Source organism: Peromyscus eremicus, chromosome 2, assembly GCF_949786415.1.
Source record: "Peromyscus eremicus chromosome 2, PerEre_H2_v1, whole genome shotgun sequence".
Lineage (NCBI taxonomy): Eukaryota > Metazoa > Chordata > Mammalia > Rodentia > Cricetidae > Peromyscus > Peromyscus eremicus.
In genome coordinates this window covers 17039520-17060634 of record NC_081417.1, presented here as the reverse complement: position 1 = coordinate 17060634, position 21115 = coordinate 17039520, and the positions used below count along the sequence as shown (strand labels likewise).

General features: G+C 38.7%; 1 protein-coding gene across 1 annotated transcript in view; it reads right to left on the bottom strand.

The window, feature by feature from the left end:
* The window catches only part of Runx1t1 (RUNX1 partner transcriptional co-repressor 1), a 123132-nt gene that overhangs the window by 7174 nt on the left and 94843 nt on the right, over positions 1 to 21115 (bottom strand). The window contains exons 9-10 of the mRNA XM_059255652.1: positions 12481 to 12549; positions 7401 to 7591 (exon numbers count right to left, since the gene is read on the bottom strand). Of these exons, the coding sequence (XP_059111635.1) occupies positions 7401 to 7591; positions 12481 to 12549 (260 nt within the window). The remainder of the gene's footprint in view (positions 1 to 7400; positions 7592 to 12480; positions 12550 to 21115) is intronic.

Below are 21115 nucleotides of genomic sequence, written 5' to 3'. Positions count from 1 at the left end.
CCTATATCATGGCTACTATTAAAATTTCCTTGTCTTTCTTATTAGAATCATTTCTTAACAGTTGCCCTCGCTTTTCCCCTCCCTTGTCAGCTGTGGTGGTTTAAATGAGAATGGCCCATAGACTCACGTATTTGAATGCCTGGTCCCCAGGGGGTAGAACTGTTTGGGAAGAACTAGGTGTGGCCTTGTTGGCAGAGGTGTGTTACTGGGGTGGGCTTTGAGGTTCCAAAGCCCATGCCAGGCCAGTTAGCTGTCTCTCTCCCTAGCGCTTGTGGATCAGTGTGGATCAGATGGAAGCTCTCAGATACTGCTTTAGCATCAAGCCTTCTGCCATGCCTCCCACCATGACGGCCATGGACTCACCCTCTGAAACGGTCAGTCCCTACTAAATGCTTTCTTTTATAAGTTGCCTTGGCCATGGTGTTTTGTTACAGCAAGAGAAAAGTAACTAAGACCTTCGTTACCTTTTTTATGTGAAATATGAACAACTTCTCATTACATTTGTCTCTCTCAACAACCTTGCAAAGTAAGTCACACAAACATTAGCCAACATTTGCCGTAAGAAAACCAAAGCTCCAGGAACTGAGTTCTAATCCCCAATCAGCCACATAAAAGTCCCACAGTGCTATGCATTGTGTAAATGTCAAGAAGTGAAGACAAGAGGACTCCCCTCCCCCAGCTCTTTGGCTAACCAATCTAGCCAACACAGATTCAGGAGACTCTGCTTCAAAAACTAAGAAGGGAAGTGATAAAGGAAAATACTAACATCCTCCTCTGGCCTCCGCATTCACATATACAGGCACAGGCACCCCCCACCCCTGCCAACACACACACACACACACACACACACACACAAAACCAAAGCAGGAGATGCACACCTCAAAGCCAGTCATCCTAAAGCAGTCATCTGACCACTGTAACCCCAACACCTATAAAACCAAACACCTGGCCTCTGAATAAGATACACACTAACCAACTCTTACTGAAACATAACATCATAGTTCACACTGAGAGCTACAAATTCTTCTGGGAATCCAACTGTCTGACAGAAGGGCGGTGATGCCTGTGTGGTAATGATGAGCCACAGCACAGTGGGGGCTGGACTACATAGACGCCCCCTTCTTCTCCTCTTGGTATAACCACACAGCTTTCACCTATACAGAACAGTGGAGAGTGGCTCTTTATTTAGGGGAAAATATCTGTTGGTGGCTTAAAGCTAATCTCTCTACTAGTACAGTCCATTTCTCTCTAACTTTTAGATACACACTTCAACTTCCTAAGCTCAAACAAGCAGTGGCTCTCAAGAGGAATCTTTAGAGCAAGTTTCATTAGGAATGTCTCCCAATACGGCCTGTCCATTGGAAAGAACTATTTGTGTAGGAAGTAGACATGTGAAAGAAATACAACAGCTTGAGTGATAAATACAATATTCCATAAAACAACAACGTATAGGGCAAACGAAATGGCTCACCTGGTAATGGAGTTGACCACCAGCCTAATGGCCTGAATTCATCATGACCCACATGGCAGATTAAGAGAACTGACTCCTGAAAGTTATCCTCTGACATCTTGCATGATATGGCACACACATAATAAGTAGTTGTTAAAAAGGAGATAAAGTATAGGAAAGTAATATATTACCTAGGTTTTTCTAAGTCCAATGTCATTCTGATTGTTGTGACGTTATTAGTTTACACATCTAAAGTTAAATAAATGTGTATCGATAATTGAAAAATACTAGTAATTGATAATTGAAAAATTCTTTTCCAGAGGGAAGGAATCCCACTATTGCTATGTGGCTATAAGGAAGGTGGTCTGAAAGCCAGGCAAACTGGGCCAGGGACCAGCTCATAGAACAAATATCCTTGTTCTATGTTCAAACTTCCATGTTCACATGATCATAGAACAAGTTTCAGCTTTCTTATCAGCAATGGAAAGAAAACAACACTGTGCCTCTGTCACAGCTAATGTGAGAAGTGAGCAAAACAGAGAGTATCAGAAGCCAATAACTCATCAGGAGAGGTAAGGCCTCATAAAGTCCTCCTCAATCCACAATTGGCTCACTAGCCCAGACTAGCTGGGTTAAAATCAGTGGGTCACAAAGCAAAACAAAAAGACGTGAGTGTGAGAAGGGCACATGTAGGGAAGAGGTGGGGAGAGCAGGCCAACAACCCAGGCCTCCCAATTCTGAAGCCCAGGTTTCTGCTCAAAGACCCTACAGAGCAGACACGTGCAATAAAAACTGATTCATTTAATTTATCTCCATGTATGTTTTGTATTTGGAGTATGTACATTCTATGTATGATCTAGAAAAGAAATGGGTAGGTGTCTACAATAGGAAGTATTTAAAATAAAAGAGGTGGGGGAGGTAATGTTCTCATCAGAAAAGAACATACTGTGAAGAATGACCATGGGAAATGGGCTGATGACTGCCATGGATTTCAACCCTTAAAACACTATAAAATAAAATGATGTAAAAAATAAATCTTTTTCTTTCCTTAGGGGGGTGGCAAGTTTTACTGTGATGCCCTGGATGATAAGGAACTCATTATATAGACCAGGGTGGCCTCAATTCACAAATATCTGCCTATCTCTGTCTCCCAAGGGCTGAGATTAAAGGCATGTGACACTACACCTGGCATTAAAAATATTTTAAACAACCAATGAGACAAAAATAATATCCTATTTCCTACACAGAAATAGAGTATAGTAGGAGTCCAGTGAATCACTCCTGAGCTAGGGGAGCCAGCTTAAGACTTCGGGGTTCAGCCTAAAATCCATAGACCCAGAGAGGTTAGGTATAGAGGAACGGACAAGGGGAGGACACATGGATCTCCCTGGGAGGGGGAAATAGAATAGTTTATGGGTGGACTAGGGGTGAGTGGAGTGTGGAGGGGGAGGGAAGATGGAGCTGAGGGAGGAAGTGCCATGAAAGAGAGCTGGAATTAAGGGGCATGTGAGGAATGATATGAAAACCTAGTGCAGTGAAAACTTCCTACAATACATGAAGGTGATCCTAATAAGGTCTCCTAATAATGGGAGATACGGAGTCTTCACTATCCATTTCTTGTCACCAAATGAGGCTTCCAGTACAAGGACTGGGTTACAGTCAATTGAGTTGTTGGCCAAGGGAGTCCCATGGAATTTTCCAAGCAACCCAGGCTATTGTTAAGACAATGGTTGCTCTTGGCAAACTAACAGTTGTCAAGGACAACACCCACATAACGCATTGAACGCAGAGAAGTACAGCTGGTGCCTACATGGTGCCTTTCACCCCTGCCTTCTAGTGTCTTTGGTACAGGAAGGTACTTAGCAGGCTACCTAAAAAGGAATGTAAACACCAGCCCAACCACAAAACTGTTGACCTACAATCTGTCCTGCCCAAAAGGTATGCTAGGGCAACAGTGGCACAGAACTTGTGGGAGCAGCCAATCAATGTCTGATTTGACTCCATGAAATGGAACCCATACTTGACTAGGCAGCCCAGAGGCACAGGGTAAACCGAATATTACTAGTCTTAAAAATATAACAAAAAATTACTCCTAATAATATTCTGCTATATTCATAAATCATTGCCTTATTCATTCATCATCAGAGAAGCGTCCTCCTGCAGCAGATGGGAACAGATGCAGAGATCCACAGTCAGACAATAAAGAGAGAAAGTCCTCAGAACACACAGCTCTAAATGGATGTCTGCATCAAATCCCTCACTCCAGAGCTCAGGAAGAGGAGGCAGAAAGAGTGTAAGAGCCAGAGGGGATGGAGGACAGTAGGAGAACAAAACCGTCTGAATCAATTAAGAAAGGCTCATATGAACTCACAGAGACTGAAACAGCAAGCGGAGGGCATGGGTCTGCACCAGGTCCTCTGCATATACAGCATAGCTTTCAGTTCAGTATTTTTACAGGACTCCTGAGTGTGTGAACAAGTGGGTCTCTAAGTCTTGTGACTGCTCTTGGGGCTCTTTTCCTTCTGTTGGGTTGACTTGTCCAGCCTCCATGCGATGATTTTTGTTTTATCTTATTATATTTTTTTGTCATGTTTAAAAAGAAGACTTTGGGGTTCTACTCTTAGATTTTTCTAGTTGCAAAAGCAGATGATTATGCACTGAGCTGATCATAGTGTTTAAGTGTGGTGACAATGTAATTTGTCATCTAAACAAGCACATTTGAGAGTAGTGTGGGGTACTCTAAAAAAACCAGAAAATGGCAGCTCTACACTAGGCATCCATATACTCACCCTACCTGACAGTGGAGCATCCTGACTTTCACATTGAACAAAATGAACCTCATAAATTTCTATTCTGCTTATTCTTTTCAATCTAAAGACTTGTCTGTCTAGCTAGATTTAACAATTTACTTCAGCTTTTAAATGTTTTAATTAATATTTTTATATGCACAGCATAAAATATCCAAGCATATCTTACCTTTTCTGTAGTTTCCTTAAACACCATAGATACATCAAATCTAGTAAGTATTTTTGTTTTCTTTTTCTTTGTTGTTATTGTTTTTGAAGTATAGTATCATGCGGCTCATACTGCCTTCAAATTTGCTGTCACTGAGTGGAGGATGATCTTGAACTTCTAAACTTCCCACCTCTAATTCTAGAGTCCTGAGATTGCTGCAAGCACCATCATGCTGGGTCTGATCAAGTGCTAGGGATGGAACCCAGGGCTTCATGTCCCATAGGTAAGAGCTCTACTCACTTTAGCTACTCCCTCAGCCCTTCAGCAAGTTTATAAATGTGGTTCAGATCTGGTCTTCTGATATCCAAAACCATCATGGGACAATTCATCTCATGAGTATCCAGCCAGCATATCTAAATTTACTCCTCACCCCCGACCCCGGACACCACACAACTGTCTTCCGCATCTTGACCCCAAACAGAGAGAGCCCCTCTTTTTTTTTTTTTTTTTTAGCGTCCTGGAATCTCTTGCCTTATCTCAGTGTGAGTGTCCCCTCTAAAACACTCACCAGCCATGTCAGCCTCCACAAACTGTTCTCCCCACCTTGCTGCTTCTCCCCTGCAGGGACTATTACTATGGCCTAAGGAAAGGGCAGCAGCCACAAAGGTCAAAATACTCAGTTCCTGATTATCCTTCTACACCAGAAGCCTTCACCTTTGAGGTTTACCATGACTCCTGTAATTCAATTACTTAATTCTCTTGTGAAGTGCAGTCAACATGAGGCAAAGATTGAGGTACCCATGAGGTCAGCACTATCCATGATATATAATAAAAGATCAATAATTCATTATAAGAATAAATAAATAAATGGGTAGAGTTAAGGTGTGTGTGTTGCTTCCTTTCATTGTCACACAAGGCCTATTAATTTGTGAGATTTAAAAATCAATAGCTGTTAAACTTAATGATATCGCATATATTTTTCAACCAGTTTCTATCATAACCAGACTTACTTTTATTTCTTTAAAAAAACCATAAATTATCTAAAACTCAATGCTATGTGAACCTTATTTGTGGTCAAATGGTTAGTGTTCCAGAAAATTCCAAAGCATCAAAAATAGGTGAGAATTATGAGTTGTAAGGAATCTGTGTATTGAATCAGCTGTGCCTCACATTTCTGGCAGATCCCCCACCTAATGGGCCAATCAACATGAGAGCCAGAATAGGCCTGTCCTAGCCTGAGGAAAGCAGAGCCCTTTGGGTTGTGTGGGAGGAGTCCTGGGAAGCACTGGAGACCTGGACTCGAGGTCTGTTAATAGACCATGTTTTACAATGCCAAGACCACTGTCACTAACCATACCATTTTTTTCTACATGGATTTATAGTAAAGACACTAAGTGTACAGAAACTGAAGGAATCTAGCATGCCGCTTCCTGGATGTAAGCATATTAACTTATTTCCTTCCTAGGCATTTGTCTTTAGAAGTCAGCTCGCTACAAATACTCTAAATATACCATCAGGCCTAAAATGTTCGTGTGAAAATAAAAATGTATGCAGGATGATAAGTGTTCTCATAATATCACCAACTTGTACAAGTTCTCTTCAGTAGACACTAATAAACTTAACACAAAAAAAAAAACACCCCAACAACATAAAAAAAGTCCTTATAAATCTTAATGGCATGATGCCAGTAAAATTGAATTTCTGTCTAGTTTAATACAACAATGGAAAAGTCAGCCATTAAAAGGAAGATAAACTTCCCTTTGTCCCTCTCTTCCTGAGAAACTTCCAAATGTTGAAAATCAATTCCTTTTGTCCCCTTGTTATTCATCTGCTACACATTAAATAGAAACTCTGGGCATTGAGTGATTCCCGCAGGGTCTTTCATCTGCAGAAAAGCCTGCTACAAATTAAATTCTTACTCTCCCTCACAAATTATAGATACGTATTGTAGTAGACCATTGATTTATCAGGCCATGCCTTTGCTAGTTCAGCTTTGTGAGACGAGCTAATTGCAGTCTTTTATCTGGACTTATTTTGGAGTTGAAGATTGTGTGCTATATTAATTAACGTGGAACAATTCTATGCTGTTGAGATCCTATGGGCTATATGTTTTAAAGCATTGTGTCACTTTTTAGTTATTTACTTGCTAGGTCCTGGGATCATTAGGCCCTGAGTGAGTGCATGTGTGTAGGTGTGGATGTGTAGAAATCATTATAGTGGAATAATATTTAAAATTATTACCCAGATAGCAATGTTACATTTTGGCTGCCACAGTGGTTAGTGACAGAAAACAAAGATCATACATAAGATCTTTTAGAAATATTTAAGTCATGCAAACATTACTTTAGCATTGGACTTTTAGGATTCATTATTAAAGCCATTTTAAATACGACTTTGGAGAACGTATGAATTTTACATGAGGAGCTGGGGAGATGGCTCAGTGGGTAAAGTTCTTTCCTCACAAGTAAGGACCTGAGCTCGAACCCCCAGAACCCACATAAACCCCATTCAGGGCAGTGCACACATCTATAATCACAGCCCTCCACTGTGCAGATAGGGCATGGGAACAGGAGAACCCCCACAAGTTCTCAGTCTAAAAACGTGCAGAGGCAAATTAGAGACCCTGTGTAAAACAAGGGGAAAGACAGAGACTGACAGCTAAGGCTATCTTCTGAGTGTGGTACATCTGCCACAGCACATACATACCCATAGTTACACACACATCATACACACAGATCAAAAGAAAACTTTCTCAGTGTTTCATTTACTAAATATAACACTACACCTTGGTCAGAGAACTCTTCTTCCAAATGGTTAATGAATAAAGAAGCCTACATTAGTCCTAGGCCAGTCCACCAATGCCTGGAGTTTTCCCATACTGTTCTAAGTTTTTCCCAGTGATCTATCTAAAGTCCATTCTCCAATGGCATTTGTGAACTTCCAGAACCAAACACAAATGCTCTTCTTTGCAAGGAAGCTCCCCCAAAGGCCTTACCTCACTGGAGTCTTCCTGCTGGTTGATGACTGCCAGGGCATCTTCTGCTGCCTGCCGCTTGGCCTCAGCCACCGTGCGTTCCATCTTGGCTCGCTCTGTGGTGATCATGTCATGGGCTTTCCTCTCTGCCTCAGACACGGCCTTCTGCAGCTCGGTCATTGCCTGTCGCTTCACCTCGTTCACAGCCTCCTCTTTGATATAAGGCCAGACCAGAGGACAGAACATCTCTTGGTTAGCTCAGCACGAGAGACACCGATCCCTTCTTAATAGAATTTCATGGAACAAACCCAGCTCTCATCCAAATGACTGGACAATTCTGCCTGTCTAAAGCACAGTCCAAATGTTTAAATTCATTTAGGAAATCAAAAGTGAGAATTTTTCATTGGTATAGCCTTCTTGGGAATGTTTTTAATGCGTATATCTTTATTTAACTTTTCTCCTACAATAGTGCCTCCAGAAATGATTCTGGAGCCTGTTAAGGAGCAAGAACATCCACAAGAAACTTAAAGATCATTCAGACTTACAAGGAACCTAATTTTCTAGCCTGGCATCATAGTGAATGCCTGTAATGACATCATTGAGAACTTCAAGGCCAGCCTGGGCTACAGGGTAAGGGCATTGAAATAATGAAACAGATGGTACAGTTTTCCTTTTTCTTGTCATTTTCTGAATAACACAGACACGTGCTTCTACAGGGGAAATGATAGAGATTTTGAAAAAAAACCTGCCATTTCTAAGCTGTAAGCTGGTCTCTGTCTACTTCAAATATATACAGTAGTTTGGTACAACCAACTGTCGCACTGGACAAACAAAACCAGATCACATCACAAGCCACACAGTGGGGCCTGACAGCAAACCTACAAGGTGTCCAATTAGCTCTCCAGTGTGGCTGCAGTCGGGGTGCAAAGACTGAACCACTGTACAACAGAAGACTGACAACTAAAACAAGTACTTCCCACCTTTAAAAAATTAACTGTTCTAATTAACAAGGGAAAATATCCTCCTCCTGAATTAGTTTATCTAATTTTCATTTTTATTCAAAGCAAAATGACAATGATTAATTGAAAATTTAATAAGCAGTAATTATTAACTTGGCAAACCTACTACCAATTAACACTCTATTAAAACTAATTATGACATGTTTCATTCAAGTGTTTGCACTTAATTGTTTCACCCACTTAAAAAGCACCTTAATTAAATGTTCTGTTTAATTAAAAACATAGATTCCTAATAAAAATGTTTTACTGTAGATTGAAAGTGTAAGAGATGCAAGTCCTCTCAGGGGTTCTTAGATTCCTCAGGTTGATTCTGTAGTGCATGACCTACAGGTCATCAGAAGGCCCCTCCTGTGATTCACTGTCATGTCCTCCTCAGCCTTTGTCACTTAGTGCCATCATTCCCAAGGACTTTCTTTGCAATTGATGTCTGGCTAAGTTTCACACACTATACTATAAAAGAAAGATCCAGATTGAAAATATTAACTAAGCCATGTTAATCCTCTGTTTGTTCCTGCAAGGTATGCACTTAAAATCTGGATAGAATCAGGACATTGCACACAGCTCACAGCACCTTCTTCACAAGAGGCAAAAGCTGCCTTTATTACCCTATCATAAATGACTCAGGGTGCCAGGGAAGTACTGCCCTTCTAACTAGATAGCCAGGGTCTAATTTGGTTTGAATATTCAAGGTGAATTAAAATTCTATCTAAGTGGTAATACAGGACAATAATTTTTGCTTAGGATCAAAGCTGTAGCTTGACTAATTGTATATGCAAATAAGGCAATTTATATTTAAATTATGCATTCCTATTCTAATCCCACAGGCATATACAGATCAGCAAAGAGAATTGGTAGGACATTTGCAAGGTGCTTGAATATTTATTACCAACTGCAAACATTCTCTGATCCTTTGAAAAGAAATATACTGAAGAAAACATTCAGTCACAATTTAAAAACTACTTTTATGTTTCATTTTTTTCCCCTCCAGTTTTATAAGGATCCTTTGTAACTTTTGAGTGTATGTGCTATCTTTGCTCTTGCTTTTAAAAATACTACTTTTAGAGAAAGTGGATGCAGGCCTCAGTGTTTGTTAGGATTTGTAATCCTTAAAAATGTGAATTAAAATGTTGTTAAACTATCATTGGAGCAAATATACAGAATTTACATAGGATCTCCTGTGTGTGTGTGTGTGTGTGTGTGTGTGTGTGTGTGTGTGTGTCCAGAGGAAAAGAAAAGCAGACAGAAGGACAAACAGAGGGAGAGAGAGAACAAGGCCAATATATACAAACGTGGTCAAATGAGGAGTGGATAAAAGCAGTAAGGAATTGTGATTACTATTTTTTTTTGAAAATTTTATGCAAATTTAAAATCATTTCAAACTAAAATGACATAAAAACTGGAAAACACAATTAAAAGTATTTACTTTCACAGCTGTAATTTCCGGTGAGGACAATGCAGTGAGTGTATTACATAAAAGATTGAGAGTTACGTCCAATCAGTATTTTCAAACTTTTTAAACTCTACTTAGTCATTGTTTGCCAGGAAAATAATAAGTAGTACTTAAGTGGTAAAGGCATGCAAGTTTCTCTTTAAAAAAAAAAAAAAAAAAAAAAAGGTAGACAGGTTTGTTTATGGGCTCAGGGCTTGTGTTGTTGTTGCTGCTGTTTTTCGGTTTGGTTTTGTGAGACAGGGTCTCATCCTGCAGCATATGGTGCCTCACTCAATCTTGCATCTATCTCCCGGACACGGTTTTCCAATTGTTGGGATTACAGGTGTGAACTATTATGCCTGGGTCTGGCTTTTGTTTCTCTGCTTACAGAGTTACACTTTAGAGTCCTTTCAAAGTGTAAGAAGCTGAGTGTGGATGGCCCATTTTACTTTTGGTGTTCTCATTTACTGGATGATTTGACACTCACTGGGGAACACTACACCTGCTTTTTAAGAAGTCTGTCCGAAAAATATTACAAGCACCTCATGGAGCTCTCTAGGTAAAGCTGTCATCCACATCTTAAATTTTCACATTCATCTATAGAAAATTAGTCCAAACTGTTCTTATGTGGTGAGCGGTACCACAGCGGGAAGAGTACAAAGGTCATCTGCACCACAACCGAACCATGTCTTAGAGTGAAGACAGAACAGAGATGGAAGATATATCTAAAAATAATCCCAACTCTCCTGGCAAGGTCTGCGCTCTCTTCAGCAGTACATGGACACAACAGAAACAAAACTGTTTTTCTCAAGCCCCATGAACCTAAACTACATCAAGACTGGGTTCAGACATACACAAAACCGACTGAAGAAACAGTAATGGCTGATTCAATAGACTCCCATATATCAAATCAGAAAACTGAAGGAGAAGAAAAAAACACAACTTTGATTGAGTGGAAAATACAAGGCGCACTCCTGAATAGGCTGGCAATTGCTTGCTGCTCACGGGAGGACTTCCTTTACGCTTCGCTATTCATGCTGGCTTTCTAGAAAAGGTGGTGTATTCAGGAAAATCTGCTCTTGCTTACCAGCAGCCCAACAAAGATGAGCAGATACCAGTGCAGAAGAAATCTGGGTTACACAAGACCTCAGTCAATCTTCTGCAGGAACTACCAAGAATTTAACTTAAATACAGGTAACTAAGGGGAACTGAGAAAGACATTTTTCCCTAACACAGAAACTCAACCTTTTATTGTCCCAAATGATAGTTCTCTGTACCTCTTATTGGAATAGCAGGCCTGAACAGCTTAATGAGGATTTACAAGTAAAAAGGAACAGGATGGGAAGCTGCAGCAACTTCTTGGGGTTGGACAGCCCTTGGCGGTTAGTAACAACTAGGGGGAATCCTGAGACTATAAGCACAACTGGGTACAATATAGGAAATTGGTGAGCCATATTGGAATTTCAGCAATTCAGCCAGAGGATCTGGCTCCTTTGTAGACAGGACATGTGAGAGAGCTTCCTAGCTCTTAATCTCAGCTATGAAATTTAAAATTCTATCAGATTTGGGAAAGTTGTTATCACTCTTACAAAACGTGGTGCTTCTTAGACATTTTATAAATCGCAAGTGAGCAAATATTTAGCAAGTGGTAAAGGATTACACATAACTAAATTCAATTAAAACCTAAACAGAAATCTTGTGCAGAAAAACAGTAATAATAACAACAGAGACCTTCTACTGAGACTTAGCATGGCCAGCTTTGTGCCCATGTGATGGTGGCTGGAACTGGCCCCAGCCCTTCTCAGTTTTGTAACTCAAAACTTAACAGTTGGAATGTCAGCAGCTCAGAGACACAGCCATCACCTGCCCTTTGTGTCATCCTCAGCTCTGGCTAGGCTTATCTTTTACAAACTCCTGAGTTCAGTGTTTGACAGGTGCCATGCTTAGCTGGCGCTTCACAGAGAGTCTAATACTAAGACAAAGGGATCACAGGAAGCTTCAAATGCACCACAGAATACACAGTCACAGATAGTAGCAGGAGCCAATGAAAGGTGTGTGCAGAAATAAAAGGGCCAGCCACCCTGTTGCTCAGCTTAAAAACTAACTTAGCTCTGATGATTTAATATTAAACACCACAGAACAGTGATTTTAAAACTAGACTGTAACCAAAAATAATAATCCCTCTGAAGTCCCTTAACAAGTTCACGAGATTTGGTCCAATTTAAGAATGCAGAGGAAAATGCTGATGTATGTAATTTAATTCCTAAAACATTGGATTTCTTTCCTCATCAAAGAACTGCATGCAAGCTAAGACCTCCTGTGCCAAAATTTCACTCTGAAGCCATTACAGATGCTACAAAAAGGGGGGAGGGGTTATAAGGGAAATATTGCCAGCCTTTCAATTATAATGGCACTAGCAGATGCTATGAAAATAAAAACTATTTCATGTTTTAATCAGGCCTGGTTTAAGAATATTAATGAGGGTTTTTTCCTTTTAGTTTGTTTTGTTTTGTGGTTTTCGCTCTGTTTTGCTTTGCTTTTGCTATTGTTGTTGTTCGCAGCGAAACCCTTCCCTGTCATTCCTCACATCACAGCATTAACAACTGCACACAGCTGCCAGAACACTAAACTCGTGTTTTTAAACAATTCTTACCAGCTTTCTTCCAGATCTCCTCTGGCACGTATCCAGACGCAGGCCTGTGAAGGAATTCCCGATGTGCATCTATGAAAATGATGGGAGAGGGTGGAGAGAAGGGTAGTACCATCAGTATTGCCATGTCCCTATGCAGAGCCAAGCAAGCAACTCCTCCTCTTGGCTTCATTACAAAAATGCAATTTTAAAAGGTTGAATGTTTCACTTCAAGAAAATGCACAAAAATAGCAAGGCTAGTCATCAGAGCCCAAGGAAAGCAGAAGGTCATTGGTCCAAATGCCTCATACACTCAAATCCAAAGCAACTTTACTTCATACAGTCTGATGTCTGGGAACAGGCTTCCCAGAACTTTCTCATGGTAATGATTCCTATAGGTACACTTTGTGTTGTGAAAGGAGATTATAGTTGGTGTCTTTGCTTTCAAAAGTCAAATTTGTAGTACAAAAATCAATCATAAGGTAATATAATTTATACAGAGCTCTGATTTTATCACAATAGACAAAAAGTAAGTCCTACTCTAAAGCTAACCAGTGCTCACACTTAATTATTTCTTTAACATCCCACTGTGTATTAAAACTTTCTTATACATTGGGTCATGTGGAATTGAAAAATACAGAAGCCAGGGAGTATTAGAATAGATTTGTCTACATTCAGTGGATCAAACAGAACTTGATTTCGTTGTTTTGTCCTGAATCAGAAATGAAGCTCTATTTTAAAGGCTGGGTTTATCATCTTTTCAGATTCTAAAACTTTGAGAAAATAATCAAGTTGTAACAGAAATGCTACCTTTCAAATAACAGTCATACAAAAGCTGCAAACATTTAATACTTTTATGCACCTTGAAAATAAAGTTTGTTATGGTTTTCCATGACTAAAACATAAATATGCAACACAAGTCTTCCATACTGGATTTTCAATGCAAGCCTATGTATTCAAGGTCTATTTATTCCTCTTGAGTGGGGGAATTAGAGACAAGAACTCCAACAACAGACTTCAGAAGGATTGGGGAAGAGAATAATCAATTGAACTTTTATAAACTATAATAATCAATGCATGATAAATTTCAGCTGAAACTGTGTGCGTGTGTGTGTGTGTGTGTGTGTGTGTGTGTGTGTGTGTATATATAAGAAGTATCAAATAGCTACTGATTTTTTAAAAGAATACATCATTATATCAGTTGTGTTTAAGACAAGAAACATTTCATCCAGTTTCTTATAGTTTATGCAGCTACAGAACACTAAAAAGAAGACAAATGATAGGTCCTTTAGCTAAGTCATTAGATATGAATGTTTTAATTATATGCAAATCTTTGCACGGTACGTAGATCATCAGTGAGCCAGAACACTCATTTTCCCTAGTTAATTTTAAAAATCGTATGGTAATTTGGTAAAGGATATATGGAAGTCTCTGTTCTGTCTTTGCAATATTTCTTTCAGGTATTTATTCAAGAATAAAAGATTTCTTTTTAAAAGTTTACATTAAAATCTTAAAACTACTTAATAAGATGTTATATAATACACATTATTAATATTAATATAAAATTATATAATAAGTATTATACCTGTGAGTTTTCATTGGTATGCTTATTTTGTAAAGTAAGTAACAACAACAAAATACCTATTTTTTAAATGAATTATTTTTGTCCCTCAAGAAAGCTAGAAATAACTATATGGTGTATATACGACTCAAAGGATAGATAATATTGCTAACTAAGTTATTCAACTTGCCTTCTATACCACCATAACTATTTCCATAGGAGACAGAATGTGTTCAAGTTCACATTCAGATGCCATACAGTGATAACAAATTTACATGTAACAAATGATACAGACCTTTTCCACAGGTAAATCGCTTTCACTTAAGTATAATTAGTTGGCTAGCAACAGATCTGTGAAGTCTACAGCCAAAAATAAAAACTAATTCCTATTCCTGTAAGTTCCAAGGAGTGAGTTCATTTTGTTTTTGCTTTTTTTCATCCAGCAGGTTAAAGAAAGTTCAGTATCAAACTATCTTTTGATAAATAACCAAGCATTATTATAAAGAACAGGAAAGATGATACTGTTATCCAAATACAGACATAAAAGATGCTAATTATCAATTCTAGGCAGCACAAAGAAAAGAGAAATATTGCTAGAATTCAGTGGGAAAAAAATCTGAGTTTTGGTTGCTACTCACTCTGGGGTATCAAGCCAGTTGGTTTCTCTAGGTTTGAGATGCCACATTTGTAAACTGAGGCAATACTGCCATACTCTGAGACAAAAGGAGGGATTGCTATCACTGGTTATCTTTATTATCATCTCCAGTGAAAATACACATATTCCTTTTCAGTAACTAGGATGAAAAAAGAACTGTAGAGATGGTTTCTCTTGCTACTTAACTAAATAGCATACAAGTCTAAAGAAAGCAAAACTCTGGAGAAGTTTACAGTATGCAAATACACCCTAAAGTATTTAACTCTAAGAATATTATTTTATGTGTTGGATCGAAATTATTCCTACAGTTATCAATTCACTGTCTTTCTCCTTGGGAGTAGATACTTAAATTTCACAAATAACGTTTTCATGAATATTACTTAAACCTTGTGAATATTTATGCCCTCAATTCCACTCAATTACCAATGTTTAGGCTCAGTCAACCTTTCACCTTCCATGCACTGTCCGGTGGATATCTTGCTACACCACACTGGAAAGCTGTGCTGTGTCTTACTGTAGCTACATCTCTCTAACTGACACACCAAGATATCCAAAGAGACCCAACTCCTACCCAAGAAATATTGACACCAAATGTGAAAATGTTTTCATAATCCTCATTTCTAAAAGAGCTGTTTTCCAAGTAGCCAAACCAATAACAAATACACACACCCATGCATGAAAGCATGCATTTTGCAGCATCTTTTCTAGCTCTGAGTCATGGTACTTTTGCTGAACATTGCGTCTAACCATGGGAAGAACAGAGGAGTCAAGAAGGTACTCTTCAGAATCTATTTGTTTTCGTGGTAAATATTAAAGCTATTATTTAATAGGCTACAGAAACCACATAATACATTTACATTATCTTTTGATTAAGTAGCTGTAATGTCAAGGTTATGTATCTTCTGGATAAGTAGAAACATCTGATTAAGTTGTAGAAGGTATATATGACAAAGGAGCTTAAGAGACGAATAGAAAGAAAGAAAGAAAGAAAGAAAGAAAGAAAGAAAGAAAGAAAGAAAAGAAAGAAAAGAAAGAAAGGAAGGAAGGAAGAGGGAAAAGGAAAGAAAAGAAAAAGAAAAGGAAATTCTGAAGTTGATAAATAGGAGAAAATGAGACAGTTCTCCTAGGACTTAATTGTTTTAACATGCTCGCTAATCTAGAGAAGACAATTCTAAGACTCTAAAGCTCCCTCTAAGGAAGCTTATTTATAACTACTAACTGTTTTTGTAGACTACCTTCAAATGGCAGTTGCTATAAAAATGAATAGTTCTTCTAAAATGCAGCAGTAAATACAGATAGGAGCATCTACCAAGAGTGAATTTTAAATGTAAAACATAGACACAATGTGGTTACTGACAGATGAGTAGAGAAGTCCTTCTACATGATGTTTGCTTGGTTTGAAGTACAAATAGCTTGGGAGTAAAGGGAAGAGGAGGTGGCAACCTCCAGAAGATAACAGACACCTAATAAAGAGAAAGAGCCACACCAGAGTGTAGGAAACTTCTAGAAGAAACGTGAAAGAAAACAAGAAGCAGCAGTCGATGATATACGAAGGAGATGGAAGATGCACTACACTTACGACAGAATGGAGACCATTGGGTACTAGATACAGCAAGGGACGCCATCAATATACATGAAGGGATGAGCAGAGAGCCTTTGGAGAACCAATGTGACCTCATCTGACCCAGGACAGCAATGCTCAAAGCTCGGCAGCACCTAGGCATGGCCTTCATCCTGTAGTGGGCAGAATGAGGCTGCAATCATGATCATATCTATTACAGAGATCATCGAAAGAAAGGAAAGGTTAAGTGATTTCATCCTCACAAATGCCACTCTTTTTTTAAGGATAGTAAATTCAGAAATCTCAAAGCTGTCTTTTAGAAGTCCCCACACAGCCTCAAAACTAGCCATTGCTTTCCAATATTGATCCTTATCAATGAGCACACCCAAAGTTCTAGAAAGACCTATCTTCTTATTTTGCAAAGACAGGTATATTTAATTTGTAGTGTTCTAAATATAATATCATGAAATAAAGTAGATTTTAAAAACTTGACAGGCATTTGCATTATGGACCTGGCTGTATGGCCATGAGATGAACTTTATGATGTGATTACAAAAAAAACAAAATCAATGCAAGTATATAAAAATCAAATTTCACATGCAGCTCTGTTCTGAACAACTTGTTTATGGTTTTTATATTCTGGAAGTAGAGAAATTGAAAAATGTTTCTTTGGTTGAGGGAAAACTATTTTCCTATAGTCATGGGTTATGAATTAAATACAGTATTATATTTAAGGCAAAATTCCTTCTTAAGTTTATCTGCCAATAAAAACCATGCTTGGAAATATTTTGTAGCTGAAAAAAGTAAGAATCCACTAACATGTTACAATCTTGGATGTCAACCCCCTCCCCCCCAAAAAAATCCACCACCGTCATTTACTACTATTCTTTCAAATCCTTTTGAAGATTATCATAATATTAATATTTATGGCGTATCTACTATGAGTGAGACACCCCCTTTCACTTCTATGCCCCTTAATTCAATCTGGTAGAACTGGCCACGACCTGCACACTCATGCCGTCTTCATCTTGCAGATGAGGAAACTGGGACATGGTGAGACCTGTGACCAGACAGACCTCATCAGTGTAGAGGGAACCAAGGATTCCATTCCAGGTCTACTCAGAGTCTGCACTTTCAGTATGGCCTGGATCAGATGCCCAGGAGAATCCCAGGAGGTCACTGCTGCTACGTCATAGCACTTGCCAACTGAGAGACTTTTAAGTATGAACACCTCCGTCATCTCAAGAAACCTTTGAACAGCTGACCCATTTATAAAAGGCCAGCTTCATTTTTCCTCCCACCTAAATCAGTCAAAAACTTCTTTCTGGAATGAGCTAGCTCCTACCAAAATCCACACAGAGGCACTTGCTGAATCTCTGCCCTACCATCTCAATATTCTTCCAAAAGCCCACATGAAATTTACACCATCGGACTTCAGAGCTCCTGATGTTAGTTTCTGATGTTAGCCTTAAACCCATCATTAGATAACTTTTTTTTTTTTTTTAAAAAAAGCCCCTTTCTAAAGTTTTTTTTGCAACATTCTTGAAAACAAAAGAGATACACAATGAACTGCAGAAAAATTCTAGAGTACTTCCAAGCAAGTGAAGAGGAGGTAATTTAAGGAAAATAAAAATATTAGGATCCAAAAGGGTAATACAAGTGACACACTGCTTGGGGAAGGTACACAGGGAAGAAGTGCCATGGACCCAAACATTCAGGGAGTGCAGCAGGGCCAGCCAGCAAGCTGGCTATAAATGCCAGAAGAATTCTGTGTCAGTGACTGAATCTGCCAATTCTCATCCTACTACCCTTCCTGTCAAGTAAACAAGGTAACAATACATAAAGGTATAAGGGTCATACTTTAAAAGGAAAGACAATAGTTTGAAGAGTACTTTTCTAATGCTGTTAGCAGTTGAATATCTAGAGGTTTTCCTGGACAGCAAGTGAGGAATTATATATATATATATATAACCGGGCAGTGGTGGCACATGCCTTTAATCCCAGCACTCGGGAGGCAGAGCCAGGCAGATCTCTGTGAGTTCAAGGCCAGCCTGAGCTACAGAGTGAGTTCCAGGACAGGATCCAAAACTACACAGAGAAACTCTGTCTTGAAAAAAATAACAAAACAAAGAATATGTAGGTGGATTTCTCTGTTCCGTCAGCGGCTCCACAAATAACCACACAGAGACTTAATATTAATTATAAATGCTCAGCCAATATCTTAGGTTTGTTTTTAGTTAGCTCTTATAACCTAAATTAATCCAGTTCTATTAATGTATGTGCTGCCAGGCTCATTTACCTTATGTACATAATTCCCACTGTGCTAGCTCTGTGTCTCATGGTGTCACCTCTGACTCTACCCTTCTTCTCAGTATTCACTCTGCCCTGAAAAATCTTGCCCAGCCATCAGCCAATCAGCTTTTTATTAACAGTGAGAACAACATGTCTTCACAATGTACAAAAGGATTATTCCACAGCATTTTACCCTTTTTGTTTTCAGTACAGCAAAGATACAAGAATAAGTATCTTTTTTTTTTTCCAAATGAAAAATCATGTTTTGCAAAGTCCTTGAAGGCAGGAATAGTGCATATGCCTGTAATCCCAGAATTTTAGAGAAAGAGGCAGGAGGATCAGGAGCTCAAGGTTATCCTCAGCTACAAATCAAGTTGGAGGCCAGACTGAGTTACACGGGGAAAAGTGCTTTAAGATATCAGCTTGCATTCTATTTAAAGAATGAAGACAACATGATGAGATCAGTATGTTCTCAGTGTTTAAAATTTGGAAGATAATCACAACAGAGTCTCTATGTTCTATCTGGAGAAAACTTCTAAAATTCAATTAGTGATAGATTAATTGCATTATTTTTCTATTCCCCCTCAGTGACTTAATTCTGTGGATACATTTCAAAAGTGATCCTGGGATTGAGTCAAACAAACTTCTAGCACATCAGTCCTAGATCTACATTCTCCTCCACACAGTCCCTCAACACCATTTAAAAATGCTAAGAATGTGTATATGGCTAAACATCTCTATAATTTCCAAGTTAGGGATGGATTTGAGCCAAACATATCTTCTACAATACATTCTGAAGGTCTCATTTGAGACCAACCATTTCAACCCTTAGAAAATAAACAACCTACAACATTTTGATACCTACATATATATAAAATACAGATCTGCTGTAGCTTTCTCTGCCCACAGGAACCTCATTAAACACTTTCCAGGAAAAGAAAATGGATTTATTTGCCAATAATTTATAATCTTTTTACTACTCATTCATTCCTTCAATTCAAACCTGGAGGACAGACAGCAGTTTATGTACATAATAGTGGCCTCTGATTGAAACTACGTCTCCTCTCACTCAGCCACAAACCGGCTCCAGAAAATGGAATCATAGGCTTCACAAATCAAGCAGCAAAGACACACAAGAAAAATAACCACTAGCTGCTAGAACCTGGGAACTGCACAGCTCTTAACAATTTTGGCAATGACTTAGTAGTAGGCAGCCTAACGTTCTGTGTCCCAAAAGCACACGATTCTTTTAATAGTCTAAACAATGAAGCTCAAAATGTTACACAGCCTTTGAAGAGTAGAACCTATAAAGGTAGAAAGCCAAAGCGACATCTCAGCTTGATCAAAAATATGAATTCACCAGGCATTGCTAAAGGCAGTAATTCATATACACCTACGCCATTTTTTTTTGTAAGCCAAGTTTATTGTTTTGGTTTTGTATCTGAGACCTGAGGCTGCCTTTCTGGAGGATGTGACCATTCACCAACACTGGTCAGAGTCTATGCAATGGTGGTGACTACCTACAAAGTAGACCACATCCATGGCTAAGCAGCATCTTGCTTAAGGATGAAGTCCAGTGAGTTTCTGAAACATCTTTAGCACTGCAGAGCAGATAAGAGCCCGCAGCCTCAGTGGCATCTTTGCCTATCTCTTCCTCAAGGCCAGAATGAAGAATCTTCCTTACAGTGCCTCAAAAATGATAAGTGCATGAAGTTTAAGGGCTGACTCCATGAATGTGCTCCACAGAGCCAACCACACTATATGATTCTATTCCTGAAGGCTTATTCATTTTAGGGCTCTCAATTTTTTCCCTACATTCAGTGGTTACAAACATCCCCCTTTGTTTCTTAGCAAATCTGCCACATTAACCAATTTTTGCTCACAATAAGAAAATAAAAACAAGATGCTTATTGTACTCAGCTCCACATAGCTTTGTTTAGACCAATACCAGTTCAAATCAGACTTAATTCTTTTTTCATTATGTGCCTTAATGCAACCTGACAAATAAAACTGTTTTGCCCGTAAACTCTTCAGAATAATGCCTGTTGGGTAAATTATATGGCTAGGAATTTTTCTTTATTTAATATTTATTATGGTAATGAGCGTTCAGCCTTCAAGGGTTTGCAAAAATCCACAAATCTAAAGCAAAGGAAACTGTATTTGCTGGGAATAATTTTATTTTTAAAAGGGATAATGTGTAATCAATAGCCAGATAAATGTGCCTCAAATTTTTTATTTTGATACATCAGCTATTGTACTAATGATTCAAGGTTATGGGTTTATTCTGTATGTGAGCAAAACTGAGTTAGCAGGTGGGGATGAGGTGAACACGTAAGAGGACAGAATGAGGGTCCATACATGTCCATCTCCACGATGTTTAGTCAGATAATGCACACTCACAATGGCTAGCAATGTAAACGATAAAACCCATTATTCATTTAGCGACAAGTTCTCAGGCCACTTGAAATGCTTTCAGGTTGAATTTATCTTTTAGTGCCTTTGGGATTATATTCTATTTTTTACCTTGACAATCTACAAATATCAACACTAAATATAGTTTCATGTAGTCATAACACAGTCCCATTATATA